This window comes from Glandiceps talaboti, chromosome 8, assembly GCF_964340395.1.
Source record: "Glandiceps talaboti chromosome 8, keGlaTala1.1, whole genome shotgun sequence".
Classification (NCBI taxonomy): domain Eukaryota; kingdom Metazoa; phylum Hemichordata; class Enteropneusta; family Spengelidae; genus Glandiceps; species Glandiceps talaboti.
The window spans coordinates 14,931,900-14,949,089 of record NC_135556.1 but is presented as its reverse complement, the minus strand read 5'-3'; the positions used below and the strand labels follow the sequence as shown (position 1 = coordinate 14,949,089).

Here is a 17,190-nt window from a genome sequence, read left to right as displayed (position 1 = left end):
ATGAATCAGTGAACACTTCAAATTTCATATAATTTGGCACATGTACCAGCGATAACATAACAAAGCGCACGTGTCTTTAAAATGTCGTTAATTTAGCGTTAGTAACGAGTCAAGTCATCTACGGTCTAAAGCTTTTTTGGCAATGTTGGTGATTAATATATAGCATTAGAAACGGTGTGAACTGTTGTTTTATAATTTGTGAACAAAAATGCAAGCTTTAAATAAAGTCATCCATGAAATATTTAATTAACAAGAGATCAAAATGAGAAATGCGAACAGCTAATTAAAGATCCTAGAGGTCACAGAGTTTGATCTCCAATTCAAGAATGGCATGAACTATACAAAGCATATACAGCGAGGTTTTCATACCCCGCCCTTTATATTCATTCCATGCATTAACACAACGCAAGTGTGACATCTGACCCCTGTCGCTTTGACGACGGGATACACTGAAGAGTCACGTGATCGCTTTCCTTTGCATGCAACGGCGACGAAAATGCAAGATGCTGGTGTATATAGGTATGTATGCGTTCGTATGAAGGGTTGTGGTATAGGGGGTTGTTTGAAGGTGTCCTAGCCTAATTTACATTGTAAGACCACGGTACGCTGGCGAAAACATTCATTGACCGTGTTTATGACCAGGGTTTACGAAAGACCTTGTTGAAATATAAATCACTGTATCTCAGATACATACATGTGTACACATGGCATACAACAGCTGACAGTGTATACATACATACATACATGTAGGCAACCTGTATAATACTACACCACTATTTCCGCTACCCTAAACTCCTAACTCATTCCTTATCCGAAAATTTAAAAATCAAAATGTCAGTGAGGATCAACAGTTACTGTAGCGTTAGGTTAGTCCTTCAAGTCTACAGGTGTTTTAACAATTTTCAACATCTTTGGTTATTTTATGAAAAAATGTCCAAGTTATGTATGTATGTATGTATGTATGTATGTATGTATGTATGTATGTATGTATGTATGTATGTATGTATGTATGTATGTATGTATGTATGTATGTATGTATGTATGTATGCATGCATGTCTGTATGTATGTATGTATGTATGTATGTATGTATGTATGTATGTATGTATGTATGTATGTATGTATGTATGTATGTATGTATGTATGTCTATGTGTGTGTGTGTGTGTGTGTGTGTGTGTGTGCGTGCGATACAGAATGGTGATTATGTCTGTACAGCGCCGAAATGATAAAAATTGAAATATTGGTCTGAGATTAGTTTTGATATTACGTAATGATGTTCCTTAGAATTGCTGACTCTGATCTCATGTATTTATTTATTTATTTATTTATTTATTTATTTTCCTGTTTAGAATAGCTAAATATATGCATACTTGACAAGAGATATTGGTCAACTTGAGAAAGAAATCAATATGGGCACTGCATCAAGTTCTAGTAGGTCGGTTGACCTTACGAAGCTGAACAAAGAAACGAGTCCTGAATCAACAAAAAATAAAATGCAGCTCACAAAGAAAGAAGGAGATCCAGACTCACCGATTTCTGAAGCGGCAAACAACAGCGTGCCAGATACTACAGACGCCGAATGTGACTACAGTCTGATTGAGAACGATCTAGAAGCCATCACTAAAATCATCGACTTCTTAAAAGCACAAACTGACTATGCAATCCCAGAAGTGATTGACGAAAAATTTAGGCGTTTGTCTTTTTTCTATGATCCGGTTAAAGAAGAAGAGAAGACGGCTCAAGTAGCAAACTTTTTAGCTGATCATTACCCCGAAATATATGTTAATGTTCAACATCAGCTTCACTCAGATTACGATATATTCAACGCGAAAACAAGAGATGAACTTCTTGGTTTGTTGGCCGCCTACCTCTCCACGTCAGTTTTGTGGAATACTTGCGATGCAGCTCCGAAAATGTGTAGAGAAGTCGGCAAGGCGGGAATTATCGGTCTTATTATTGAAGATTTGAAAGAATTGAAAGATTACGCCGTAGCGGTTGTCAGACACCAATACAAGGATTTATATTTGCGTAGTTTATTAGCCACACTGCACAACATTATCAGAAATTGCCTTGACAACCGAGGCTATTTTCGTGACGCAGGCGCAGTTCCCCTCTTACAACATTACCTTGGCATGGAGAACATCTTATATCGGACGTATGCGTTGTTGACTCTGTCTTATATTGTAAATGAGGACGAAAATGACAAAATTAACACCGGTACGGAAAATTTAGAATTCTTCGTCAGGTTGTTGAAGTCGGCTGTTGAAGCAGAGAATCATAGGTCAACCGAACACAGCTCTTTTCACGTAACAGAACTTATGGCGGGAATGATAAAACTTGCCGTCAATGATTCAAATAAGGTTGGTATGTATTATGGAACTTTTTGACACCATGTCGATTATTTTGGTTTTCACGGGCCATGGTACTTGGTTTTTGCTAAATATCAATTTGATAGGCTGATAAGGAGAAGATTTTAAACCAATTTTACAAATATAATTGTCCACCCCTAATAAAACGATGTTGTCATCTAAACAACATCTATAAACATCTATAATCATGGTTGTATTGTCTTTTGTGTCAAAAAATGTTCAACTCTCAAACGCCATTTTATGAAAACTACATAATTTGAAAGTTATGTTTACTTTTTTTAATGTAATGTGGGATTCTTTTGTTTTTTTCGTAGGTGAGATTTGTAGACCAAGGTGTTCTTCCTCATTTGGTGAAACTTTTACAGCCAAACTGTACAATCAAAGAGCAGCGCCTAGCCGCTACATTGCTATGGACGCTGGCTTTTTATGAAGATAACAAGAATAAAATTCGAAACGAAAAGAGATGTATCGAAGGTATGAATTATCCAAATATAATTATCTAACAGCTTCTTTATTTCTTCATCATGGCATTTTATCATTAGATACATCTTGCCGCCACTATTGGCGTTGCTCAATTCAAGAAGTTGGCTGATGCCCCGTCATGGCGTACCTTGCAGACTATTTTATCACCAGACTTTTTTTATTAATTTCAATCTATGATATACAAATCAATACTGCTCTACACCTAGTAGGAGTACCTATATACTCTCGGCACTGTGACAATCCGTCTGAATATCATGGTGTTACAAACACAATTAAGTGGTATCTCTGATATCTATACATAAACTGTAACTTTGTATTTCTTTATCCTGTGATATACTTATACTGCTGTCATGATCATCAAAGCATACCTTATATGCCCAGTGCAGCATCCAAGGTATGAATACACCCCAAGCTTACCACAGTGTACGAACATAGTACATGTATTAGATCTAGTCGCAAAAGTCGTACATTAGTATAGTACCAGAAACTTTACATGAAATTCAATAAAACTATCGCTAGAGCAAACTGTTTTTTTTTCAATTCATGTTTAAAAATCATACTGAAAATATATCACTGTCAATAATTAGGTCTTGAGAGGTTACAACGCTCACCTGACGCTGGGTTGAGTGCCGCGTGTTCTGGTGCATTGTGGGAACTAAAACAGAAAGAAGAACCCGATGCCAAGAGAACAGATGTCAAAGGTAGAGGTCACGTGATGATAAGTTACAATTGGGATGTTCAGAATCGAGTGATTAGATTGAAAGATAAGCTCTCAGCGGCCGGATATAACGTGTGGATGGATATTGAAAAGATGGGTGAGTTAATCACTGGATAATCTAATCAAATCAAATCAAATCTAATCTAATCCAATATGACGTAATATATTCTTCATATATATATATATATATATATATATATGTCTATGTATACATATATACATATATATTGTATATATATAATAAACATTATATATATATATATATATATATATATATATATATATATATATATATATATATATATAATATATATCGCATTATACATACAAATCTCAATGTGTTTCACTAAAACACATTCAGTTCAAATATAACTATCAACTGTAGAAGTTGCTTCTTTTTATTTCTTTTTAACTTTTATTTTGACTTCGACAAATCTAATATCATCACCATCTACCACATAGAAAGATTAAAGTAGCCCGTCGATTTGACAATCTGGCTTATAAGTGTCATCCTGTACAGCAAACTATGTCAAGTCATGATAGCTGCGATTCCCTGGGCTGAAAGTAAGGTCTTGTCTAGATAAATGGTCAAATAACTGTAAAGAGCATCTCAGGTAAATGGCTACAAAGGACATCTCAGATAACGGCTGCAAAGGGCGTCTGGTAAATGGTTTCAAAGGGGCATCTACGAAACATCACATTAATTTCATTTTTAATTTTACGGTGGCCCTCTGATACCTACAAATTTTCAACATAAAAGCTTATAAAAGTTACATCAAAACTTTAATTTAGACCCAACATTTAATTTGAAAAAACGCAAGCTAAAACTGTGAACGTGTAAAACTTAATTTTGAAACAATATAAATTAAATTTGTCGGCAAGCAAAACTCAATTTGAAAACAGTACAAAACTAAATATGTGGATGAATGTATTGTCACAGTGAACTCGTCCACCAGATCTTTCCCGTCATCCTTCACTTCTCATTCCCAGGTGGTTCTACATTAGAAGCGATGGCTGACGCTGTACAAAATGCTGACGTAGTACTAATTTGCATGGCAGAGAAATATAAATATAGTAATCCGTGTAGATCAGGTAAGTTCGATTTTTGTGTTTGTGCACAAAATCTCCCGATATTGTCCTACGTGTGACGTCATCATATACGAATACTAATACGAGTATTATAACTCTGGGCTCGGTTCGAGGAGTAGAGTATGCTTGCAGGATAAGTGAGAAATGTGACGTCATGTATTTACCATGTAAGGGAAAGTGGATATAGAACACGTGGTAGCTCACCCCGAGAACAAATATTTTTCCATCTATTAATACAAAAACAGGAGTTGTCGAGAGTTTGCCCAAGATGCAAGACTGGATTGTGATCTATACCCCCCCCCCCCCGGCGGATACGATTCGGGGGGATACTAGTTCAGACAGGGGTGCAGGAGCGTTACACACATACAGAATACCCCAGCAAATGATTTGTATGTAAAAAAAAAAAAAAAAAGATAAAAAAAGGAGAGGCAGAGAAGTTGATACACACGATACTATCGGAGTTATCTTGTTAAAAACTGAGTGTTGTATTTCCCTATACAGAGGCTGAATATACGTATAAACTACACAAAGATTACATCCCGATCAAGGTACAACCTAAATATTCACCCGATGGTTGGCTTGGTATATTAGTTGGAACAAAACTTTACTTTGACTTCAGTTCTGAGGAGAACCTGGAAACCAATTTCCCGAGTTTGGTCAGAGAGCTTGGCGATCGTGGAAGGAAGAGCGGACCGATAGTAAGGTCTCAAGGTGAGGAAATGGAACCATTCTGCTAGTGCTATATTTTGGTCTGGTCTGGTTTGGTTTGGTTGACATAATCACATCATAAGAAATACATCTAATTAAAAAGTCTCTACATAACCCCAGCATTTGTCACACATTTACTATTAGACCGTAAGATACTACATTGTACGACGTGTTGTTCACTCCAATCAGGCTCCTAAACCTTGTGAGTGATAGCTGATAGCGTTGTACGAATATTGTATTTTAGTATAGACTATTACATTATTAGAAGTTACAGGATTCCCTTCATTTAGAATGTCTTGACATGCATATATGACAAAATGCCCACCACCCTGTATATGAGTCATTATTACCATACGTTTTCATGTAAATATATAGAAGATCTTAGAAGGATATGATAAACCATAATTATATATAATGTGTGTGTGTGTGTGTGTGCGTGCGTGTGTGTGTGTGTGTGTGTGTGTGTGTGTGTGTGTGTGTGTGTGTGTGTGTGTGTGTGTGTGTGTGATTCAGCATGAGCAATGACATATCAACCAAGAAGACCTTGACATTGTTGTAAGTAATTTAATCACCGGGATGCAAACCATACTGAGGTTATCTTTAGTCTCAAGTCATCGAATTGTTCTATTGAGAGTGTTTCTCTGCATTATTTACTATTGTTCTATTGTCATTGATAACTTCATAAATTGTACCTGGCTAAATCACAATCGTGACAATTCGACTCTGCAAAATGGACAGCAACTATATCTTACAGGTTTATCTGTGAGTTTGAGAAAGGTTTATAAACAAAGATATGAGTGGAAAAAAAGACAGAGGACTATCATTGACAAATGATTTCACGTTATTTTTGCAGTTAGTATTCAACACATTAATTGAATAAATAAATCTGATCCAGAGTTCATATCTCACATCGCCCTCCATCTTTTTTTCTTACAGAAGTAGACACTCATACTGCACCATCTGGTGCCATTCCGCCTAGCGGTACTCCATCAACACGAGGATCTACAGAATCGTGGGATTGTGGTGACGTCACCGTTTGGCTGAGAAACAACGAGTTGGATCACTTGGTTTCCAAGTTCAAACGGTACAACGGACCGAAACTGTTGACTCTTCGGAAGATATCGGTACGAGCGCCCGAGTTCTTCTACGGTACTCTAAAGAAAGATTTTGGTTTGAAGGACATGTATGACATCGTGATATTTACTGACGCTTTGGAGAAACTAATTTGATTTATTAACCACATTCTTACTTTAGAAACAAAATAAGGTAAATTACATAGAAATGTAAACAAAGCATAATAAAGTACTTATATATTTTCACTGACGATGGACATAAAGGAAATCCACCAGACCCGCATATACTTGAGTTTTGACATAGAGTAGCGTTATAAGTAAATTAGTTGGGACGATACTCTCCAACCTCTATGGTTAAATCCGGGATGGTAGTTGTCTGAGGTTTCGTTCATGTTAATCTAGGATATGCCATGCTACGGGTGGGGGGGGGGGGGGTTGAGTCACAACACAATCAGATGTTTAATAATTGCTCGCTACTTTTACAATTTACATAATCCACCTTCCATATGCGACTCAATATTTTAACTGTCAGTAACAGATGCGTAGCTATTCGTAAACAACGAACATATATCATGTATATTTTAGAATGAGAACACGACGACCATCATCAGATATTACGTACACAGTAAACACCACGGGGTCATTTATAGGAAACCACAATAACAACAACACTTTGACCAAAAATACACTATTTTCCATTGAGTTGATTACACTACTTTTGTGAAGGTTATATAGAAGTGGCCGTGTAACACATACTGTCAACAGCTGCTGTGTGAGTCTATATTATAATATTATAGACCCTAAATGAACTCGACAGTATACCCTACTGCAGAGAACAGACGTCAGAAAAATGAAAAATTCAACGTAACAGAAATGAAGAAAACTAGATGCCTTGTGACGCTATCTGAACACTAATGACTTATACGCTGCAAACTACTTTGATGAGAATGGTTTATTTTATAAGCGATGGCTGAAATCTGAATCGCCCGTCGATATTTATAATATGAACCGCAATAAAGATTACACTACATTGTAGACTCCAGTACGTTTTGCTATGTTTATTTGGAGACAACTGAATAGAAGAAACACAAACAATCCGAAAGAAATTCTTCTTTATACTTCAATGACATATCAAACTGTATATCTCCGAATTGTGTACGGTAAATTCTTCTACTGACTTTTCGGAAGGCGCCTACAACCCTCTTGAGTTTTATGGTTGTATTTTAAAAGGACAACTGGTGACGCATGATCACAAATTATGTACAGTTGAAATAAAAACGACACTCAAGGAGCAAGGGGTATGTTAAACATTACATATTATAGTTGGGAGTAAACGTGATAAAAACAGATCGCCAATTAGTACTGTTAATCACAATTACGCGACTATTTATTAAAGACCTTCCTAGCAAATCAAGGACACTAGTTTTTGATGACTTTATCAGAGTTCTTGACCACCGAATAATGTTTATAATTTAATGTGACAAGAAATTATTTACAACGGATAATTGATGAGACACTATGTACCACTATATTTACATTGATCGAGAAGAAACGAAAAAAAAAGACATTGGAAGTTTTAATGATAAATTACCTACTTTATAGATAAAGTTTTTTTTTATAAGTGATGGTTAATTAATGTCATAGTTGAAATCGGTATTTATAGCCAACACACAGCAATAAAATCATACCATATTCATGTACACTTCTCAGCATGTTTTGCTGTGCTTATTCCACGACTGGATTAACACATTAAACTATATATTGCAAATTACTGAAAACCAACTAATTATTTGTAATTTTTCCGACCATACTTTCAATAATTAAAAACAATAGACATCGTGCGGGCTTAGTCTTGTTCAGTAATTATTTGCAAAAAAGGCGAGAGAACGTAGTCCTGACTTGGTTGCCTAGTAACCTTTGTACTTTGAAGTTTAGTTTTGACTCAAGACTCTAGATGCACGTGGATCAGACATTGAAATCGAAGTTGTGACGACAATCCACAGATGCATCATATGAGATCATCCAATTTGGTAATACCAAAAACACACAGTTCTGTGTAATCCTACTTGTCAAGAGCGTTTTACGACCATGTGTTCTTGTAGATGGGTGTGGTCGTCGTCTAAATCGCGTTCCAAGGTACGTAAAATTATTGGCGTACCTAGGCAGTATTGATGTAACGTCAGTTAGCTTGTAGGTGCCCAGGGATCACGTACCAACCAATCATACTTTGTGCATGGCCTCCTCCATTGGCCTCGATAAGCTGCTTATTAATTCCTAACCCTGGACCCATCATACTGAAAACATTCGTCACGGTACAGATCGACTCTATCTACGGTGAAAGAGCTAGCAGCTTTATCAAACAGGAGACTATAGGCATTGTCAAGGTAAGTCAACTTTCGATCCTAGATCATTGAATATGCTGTATGTAATTAAACTGTACACTTAAATCCAGGTTAAAACGACATTCAATTATGGCAAGCTGATTTTTAAAAAAAATCAAATTGAACGTTTCGAGTAAACAACATTAGCGACATTTCACGGCTATTCTGGTTTCAGTATTTATAAACGTGGATTTAATCATTTAAGTTTAAAACGCGAATGAACATCAATAATTAAAATTACAGATTAAAAAAAATCACTTTGAACTTACTGAAAATAGAGCGAAAATGTTTCAATTGCTTCCTCTGTTTGATATACCCACATAAACAGACTTTTTTTTTTTAAATCGATAATCTATCAAAGGTATATAATACCTTTGAATTGATGTGTTACATGTTCTATTTTTAGATCTAAGGGTAATGCTCATTTTGTAAACAAATCGTGAATCAAGGCCATCGAGAGATGTTGTTAATCCCGATAATATCATTATTCTCAAGTGTGAATTACAAGGGTAGAATTGACACAACGTGTGTCTGTATTCAATGTGTTTCTTTTTTCTATGTCAACTTCTGCACACTATGTTTCGTCAAAATCTACCAGGTACCTAGAATATCGTAATAAACAGTGGCCATTATACCACTATATGTTATACTATTACGTACAACTCATGGTGTAATCGTAAAGCCCGTACATGAGACACCATTACCGAGTTTTAATTTTCGTTTCAATGTTATTCAAAAGCAACATGAACGCAGAATGCAACATGCAATTTGTTTATCAAAACTGAAATTCAAGACTAGTTCAATAGACAGTGAATATAACATATGTTTGATATCACTGTTACCAGCCGTTCTCCATCATGCACAGCAGTTACCGTATGTTAAAGGATGGGACCCCTAGATACCATTAATTATGCAAGTCATTGATATGTGTATGGTCTATAGATAGGCATGTATACGAAATGTGGGGATATTCAACGATATCACAAATAAAATGTGCGTGTGTTCCATCTCATCAGTCATATGAAAATATGAATAACATATGAAAATATGAATAACATATGAATAAATGTATGTATGTATGTACGTATGTACGTATGTATGTATGTATGTATGTATGTATGTATGTATGTATGTAATATGTATGTATGTATGTATGTATGTATGTATGTATGTATGTATGTATGTATGTAGTGCGTGCGTGTGAGTGTGCATGTACGTGCGTGCGTGCGTGCGTATTTTTAGTTAGATGGATGGACGGATACATTAATGGACGTAAGTGGGGAGGGGGGCTGTAAAAATGATGTACAACAGCTTAATAGTGATATGAATGCAGAGCTGAATAGTTTGGAGTTAATAATGCTTCTTTATGGAACAGAGTCGGCGCTGTAGGTGGACATAATGACATATATTTATTTGCTGTCGTTTTCCATCATCATTAACCGTTACATAATTAAGACCTTGATGAGATTCTAAATACTAATTAAACAAGAAAATTTATTTCTTTTCATCCGGAGCCCTAATGGGACATTTGCAATTTTAACTAGTGAAATGTATTTCTAATAATCATTACTATAGGTAATGGCTCTGGTGATTATAGTATTGATGACTAAACAATGTATTACGTCATAATTACAAAAGTAGACAATTTGCCATGGCAACAGCGTTAAATCATTTCGTAATGTTATTTTTTTTTATTTTTTTTTTAAAAGAAAATTGTCGCCTGTTAGTGCATCTATATTTAGAGAAGAATTTGTCATACATAAGAAATGATATATAGTGATCATTTAAGAATACACCTTCACATCTTTCCCTTCAAAGATTTCTATATCAGCATTCCATTTCTGAAGTGCAAAGATGGCTGTCAAAAGTCCAAGTTTAGGTTTCAACATTTATTCATAATGAAGGTCGAAGGTCGATCAAGTGGATGACAAATTGAGGCGACAGATACATAGTTACACAAACTGGATGTGACATAGTGATTACTTGTTTATCTAGTTAACATTATTTTTTTATTTTTTTTAGTGAATTTAACAATTCTAACTTGGCATATGTTATTTCACATTAGTTTTTTTTTTCGAATTAGAAAAATGTAGTAGCAATTGAATATCCACATTAAAACTCATTAAAATAATTTTCTCATCCATATGGCCATTTTAAGAAAAGACCACCAAAAAAGCAATTATCACAAACAAGTACATTATTTCCATATCAAAAGGTAGTTTCCCAATTAGAAACATAATTAATTGACGTTCACTCTTTTTAGATTATAACTGCAAGTCCGGCTGTATACTATTCGGATCTAGACAAGCAAACAAGAAACAAAAAATGGCGAAAATTGAAACCAATTTCGAGTTAATCTCTGGTGAATTGGACAGCATCAGTACTTTCGTTAATCGTCTCAATCAAGGTGAGGGAGGGTCGGTACCCGGAATGATTGCCCAAAAGCTGGAAAATATGACAATTTTCTGCGGCATGCTGACGGATGTGGAAAAGAAGGTCCAGTTTGCGAACTTCCTGGCGGATCATTACCCAGAGGTGTACGTGATGATGACACGTAAACTATACGATACGTATGACGTACTGGATTGGAAGAGTCAGACCGAGGAAAACACGGGTCTAAAACTGGTCCGCAAAGCCACCACGGTGTTATCAGGCTGTTGCCGTATTTCGGTCAAAATGTGCAGAAAAGTTGGAGAAGACGGCATCATTGAGCTCCTGGTAGATATTCTTCAAATGTTGAGAGATTACATGGTAAAGAGAGAAAAACAACCCAACGATGAAACTGACGACTACGTAGAAAATATTCTCATGACGCTACAGCGCGCGATTCGTCAAGTTCCCGAGAACAGGAAACACTTCCGCGATCCCGATGCGTTTGAGCTGCTGAGACGGTACGCAAGGTTTGAACCTAGAGCCTGTCGACTGAATGTATTATTGATGTTGGCCTACATCGTGGATCAAGACCAAAACGAGTATATCAACGCAGGCAACGAAAATATCAAAGTTATGGTGGAAGGCTTGGAAGCTTCTCTTGAAGAGGTGGTGGATGTTAATGAGTCCGACGAGGAAAAATCCCATGTTACCGTTCCCGAGATCCTTGCAGGGATCATACAATGGGCTGTGTATGATACTGTCAAGGTAAGAGCATGGATAGGCTAAAAACGATACACAACTTAAGCCAACTCCATAGACTAAGTTTAAAATGTATGTTGCAGAACAATACATACTTGTCTTAATTAAGATAGAAATAGAGCGATATCGATAGACAATATATTTTCAAGGAGGCCATTGGTTACTAGAAAGGAATCCAGAGCATAATATAAAGAATCACACAAGTATGTCATTTCAAATTCCAACTAAGGGAAGGAGCAGAATTTATAGGTGGGGGCTGAGGAGCACGGACCCCCTCCTTTCCAGTGCCTTTCAGACAATCAGAATTTTCAATCCCCTGCCCCTCCGACCTATATTTTTTCGTGCCCCTCATATTTTCTCCTTAACCCCCTCCCCCGCCCTGCCGTAAATGCTGCCCGTTCCCTAACACAGGGTCTTAGAATTTGTAACTTACAGCACGTTAGTTTACGTTACAGCACTGAATAGTTGCTGTAACTCTATATCTTAGTATACATGTAACCGACCCTTCATCCATAACAGGAACAATTTGTAGAACAAGGTATCCTGTCACCTCTCAAGAAGATTCTTGGATCTAACAGATCTTCCAATGAGCATGAATTGGCTGCCCAGGCTATTTGGACCCTTTCGTTCAACACTATTAATAAAGAGAAAATCCAACAAGAGAAAGACCTTATTGAGTGTAAGTAAGGCGTTAGTTTATACAAACGCACTATCATACATATGATATCATTATAGAAGTGGAATGTGTGGCAGAATGTGTGCAGAAGTCGTTTATCAGAGTGACGAAATTAAATATTATAAAAAAACAATGTCATTCAATTATGGGAAAATAAAACCAACATATTTTATTACCCTATCAGAAAGAAACCATAATGACAAGTTACTGAAATTTGGAAAATACGAACAACAACAAATTTTGCTCTACGTATTGAACACAATCCGAAAAATTGCAATAAAGCAAAGTACGTAGAATACATTCATCCATTGTCAGTCGATCAACCTCTTCCTGCACAAAATCGTTTTAACAGATTTTGTATTTGAAAATAACATGTAGACGTCAGTTTAAAACAGATATCGTTCAACTTGTAAGTATTTCATGATTCGCGTACTTTCCACCACGGTTATTCCAATTATAATCCACTCCTGAATGACTGTGTGATTAATTAATATTATGCTAAACTTAAACTGATGTTTTGTACTTTCAAATAACCGTCTCGTTTAAGTGCAATAAGGGACAGAAGACACCCCAAAAGTTAACGTTATTATTTTTGTTAATGACCGAGAAAATGATTTGATACATTGTCAAGTAAAACACACTGACCATCTTTTCAGCTTTAGAGAGCCACCAACAGAGTTCTGATCCGGATGTGGCCAGGGCATCAAGTGGTGCATTGTGGGAACTCAAAGATAAAGAAGAACAGAATGGAGACACGTCTGATGAAAGCAAACCGGGTCACGTGATGATAATTCACGAGTCTGGTGCCCAGAGGAGAATGGTTGATGTCAAGAATAAGTTGGATGTTTTACAGTACAATATATGGATGGATGTCAAACGAGAAGGTAACAATGGACTGATCAATCACCGTCATATAAACATTTTTTTTTAAAACTGGGATTGGAAACAAAACACCGATCTTCGACGAATTTATATCAAGTCATTTATTTCTGATTTCTGAACGCATAATCCTGATGTATGTGCATTTATATTAAGTTATTTATATTTCAAAGAAATGATGACAGTAGGTCTGAATTCAGCTCGAACCATTATCCGAATACATAAAAAGAAATATGAGAGAAAACGCAACAGGTATGTCAATGCATGTTGACGTAACACAATAATTATGTTCATTTCAAATTCAACAAATTGATTTTTTTTTTCAGGGACATCTACACAAGAAGATATGATCGAGGCCGTGCGATTTGCTGACGTAGTATTAATTTGCATATCAGAAAACTATAAACATAGTAATGCCTCCAGATCAGGTGAGTTCAAAGTTGCTAAACGAGTAGTGTTATATTTCCATGACGACCGACGTCGGCTCGCAAACTTGACACAAGCATAACACCCCGGTGGATTTATAGAGCCTTATTTATAGATTATTTTCATGTAAATAAAACACACTTTCTTCTTCAGCTGCTGAGTACGCCCATCGATTGCAGAAGAGTATCATTCCTATCAGAGTAGAACCTGACTATAAACCCGATGGGTGGCTGAACAATGTGGTTGGAACACAATCTTGTTTTGATTTTAGTTCCGATGAACTTGTCGATGATGATTTCTCGAACTTAGTCGGAGAACTTGGTGATCGAGGAAAGAAGCCTGGTAAGATTCGGTGATTTTTGTCTGTCTGTCTGTCTGTCTGTCTGTCTGTCTGTCTGTCTGTCTGTCTGTCTGTCTGTCTGTCTGTCTGTCTGTCTGTCTGTCTGTCTGTCTGTCTGTCTGTCTGTATGTCTGTCTGTCTGTCTGTCGGTCTGTATGTCTGTCCGTCTGTTTTGTCTGTCTGTTTGTTTGTCTGTCTGTCTGTCTGTCTGTCTGTCTGTCTGTCTGTCTGTCTGTCTGTCTGTTTGTTTGTTTGTTTCCAATTTCAACATTCTTTACTGGGGGTGGGGACAAGGGGAGTCAGAACATATATGTACAGCACACAGTCACATGAGCTAATATTCTATTCAAGGATGATCATGATACAAAATAATGACATTATTAGGTATTTACAAATATTCACAAATCGTTTTGGGAGCAGACACAGGTGACGGTAATTTTTAAATATACTATCAGCAAGTGACAGTGGTACAACAGAGAGAATGCATGCAAAAATTATGATGATGACGTCTCTAGCCTGGGTCGCTACATGTATGTGAATCATTCTAAAGTACAACATGTTGTCAATAATTTAATTAACAGAAATCTTAGCACTCCTCATATGTTCAGTTTATTAAAGGAGATTGGTCGATCAAGGAATAAATCCTCCAAATAACCATTTATTCACCAACTTACAAACTTTAAGGAAAAAAATTGTACAAATTGTGTATAACCAAATGTTTTTACCTCCAATAGATGAGGCTCAACCATCTACAGAGTGTGTGGAATCATGGGACAAGGCTGACGTCACTGCTTGGCTGAAAAGTAACGAACTCGGTCACATTACTGCCGTATTTGAGCGATACGATGGAAAGAAATTGCTGGCATTTAAGAAGATCTCAGAAACAGCTCCCGAATTCTTCTATAACTTTCTCAAGAATCAACTTGGATTCGATGACATGTACGATATTGTTTCACTTACATATGCTATGAGTAAATTCGAATAACACCACTGAACGCCTTAACCCTATGCGATTACAGAGGAAATTGGGGAAGTATGAAGGACCGTTGTGCTATTACAGGTCCGTGCCAGAGGTAATAATTGTACAGCGGCTTTTGAAAAGGCGTTATATAAAAGCTGACATTATTACATGTATTCTAAGAATTCGTCTACCAATTTAACAACTGGTATAGTACCATATACAATAATATAGATTATAGAACCTACTTTTAGACATGGATTAGCTTAGAAGTGCTATTCGACTTTCACAGAATGTGATTATTTGGTTCAGCATTACTACGATGTCAAATACAAGTATCAAACACTAAGTTCATTTTACTTGTACATGGAGGGCAACCCGTATATGTAAACTTTAGCTTGTGTGGTATAGCGAATGTAGTTAAATATAGAACCTGTCATACTGTCGAGACTTAGTAAGGTAAGGGTTAACGTACTACTTGGTAAATAACTGTAGATGATGTAATGATAATACCGACCATCGATGTAATCATTGATAGTGACCGTCATTGACATACTCTTAGTGACAGGGGTTGTCATCGACGTAGTAAAGACATGGACCACGATATAAGTCAAAGTGATTTTGATTTACGTACTGTTAGTGATAAGGACTTTCAGTGGAGTAATTTAAATTATCTAGTGATTTTCACTGACATACCATTAGTGATAGAAGTTGTCATTGATATAGTTTAAGTCATGTAGTGATTTTCATTGACATAGATGCTGTCAGTGACGTAATGTAAGTAATGTAGTGATTTTCATTGACATAATATTAGTGATAGAGGCATTCAGAGAGACGTAATTAAGTTATGTAGTGATTTTCATTGATACTAGTATACTGTTAGTGATAGAGGCTATCAGTGACGTGATATAAGTCATGTAGTGATATTTTCATTGATATACTATAAGTGACAGCATCTGTCATTGACGTAGTATTAGTCATGTAGTGATATTGTGTAATAGGCGTGGTGTCAATGATACTGAATAAATAATATAGCTGTCATATCAAACACTGTCAAGGTGTGATAAATTAATGAACCTTGCTATTGGTATAGTGTTAGTAATATAGTGAGTGTTGTATTGTAAACGTGATCATGTAAGTCTTGTTAACATTGTACAATATCATTAGACTCATTACTTTGGCTTTGTGGTATAGTGAGAAATTGTCATTGTCATTGTCATGTACATTATATAATTTGAGTTTGTCATTTACGTAGTGGAGTAAATTAATTATGATGGTGAAACCAAGGTGCTGGTAATTACCATAAAACTTAAAACTGAATTGATATTTACCTTTAGTAATCTTTCTATCGCACGTTCCAATTTATGAAATGCTCAATTGATGGTGGGCTTTATCTACTGTGTTTGGAATACAAACTAAAGCAATTCAAGAATATCACTACAGTAGAGGAGATGCATGGGCTTGAGTACGAGTAAAGAGAGCATGCACGTGTGACGTCACCGTTTGCCAAAGTATTGTGAACATAATTGGGTTGTTATCATTTTTGGAGAATATTTTCGCCATCAAAGCCTTCATCACGAGTCATAAATAGTATATATCCATGCAGAGTAAAATGATCTTTAGAATTAAAGATGGGAAAATACAACATCTACTCTTAACCACGTGATAATAAACAATTAAGTGTTCAAACTGATGATGTGCATAATGTGTTTGTTTATTTATTTATGTGTGTGTATGTATGTATGTATGTATGTATGTATGTATGTATGTATGTATGTATGTATGTATGTATGTATGTATGTATGTGTGTGTATGTATGTATGTACGTATGTATGTATGTGTGTGTATATATGTATGTATGTATGTATGCACGTACGTACGTACGTACGTACGTACGTGTGTATGTGTGTGTGTGTGTGTGTGTGTGTGTGTGTGTGATTATGTGTGTGTTTGAAGTTG

The 17,190-nt window shown here is 36.1% G+C and overlaps 2 protein-coding genes across 2 annotated transcripts; both read left to right on the top strand.

Annotated features, from left to right (window-relative positions):
- Positions 1-489: 489 nt before the first annotated feature.
- Positions 490-6,769, top strand: LOC144439456 (uncharacterized). Its single transcript, XM_078128743.1, has 7 exons — positions 490-519; positions 1,349-2,359; positions 2,683-2,842; positions 3,439-3,666; positions 4,560-4,661; positions 5,160-5,369; positions 6,303-6,769. The coding sequence occupies exons 2-7, from the start codon at positions 1,409-1,411 to the stop codon at positions 6,593-6,595; spliced, it is 1,944 nt and encodes a 647-aa protein (XP_077984869.1). The 5' UTR covers positions 490-519; positions 1,349-1,408; the 3' UTR covers positions 6,596-6,769.
- Positions 6,770-8,626: 1,857 nt separating this feature from the next.
- Positions 8,627-16,906, top strand: LOC144438851 (uncharacterized). The gene is made up of 7 exons (XM_078128040.1): positions 8,627-8,823; positions 11,084-11,958; positions 12,472-12,631; positions 13,285-13,512; positions 13,834-13,935; positions 14,087-14,275; positions 15,008-16,906. Exons 2-7 carry the CDS (start codon positions 11,146-11,148, stop codon positions 15,256-15,258), a joined length of 1,743 nt encoding a protein of 580 aa, XP_077984166.1. The 5' UTR covers positions 8,627-8,823; positions 11,084-11,145; the 3' UTR covers positions 15,259-16,906.
- Positions 16,907-17,190: the final 284 nt, after the last annotated feature.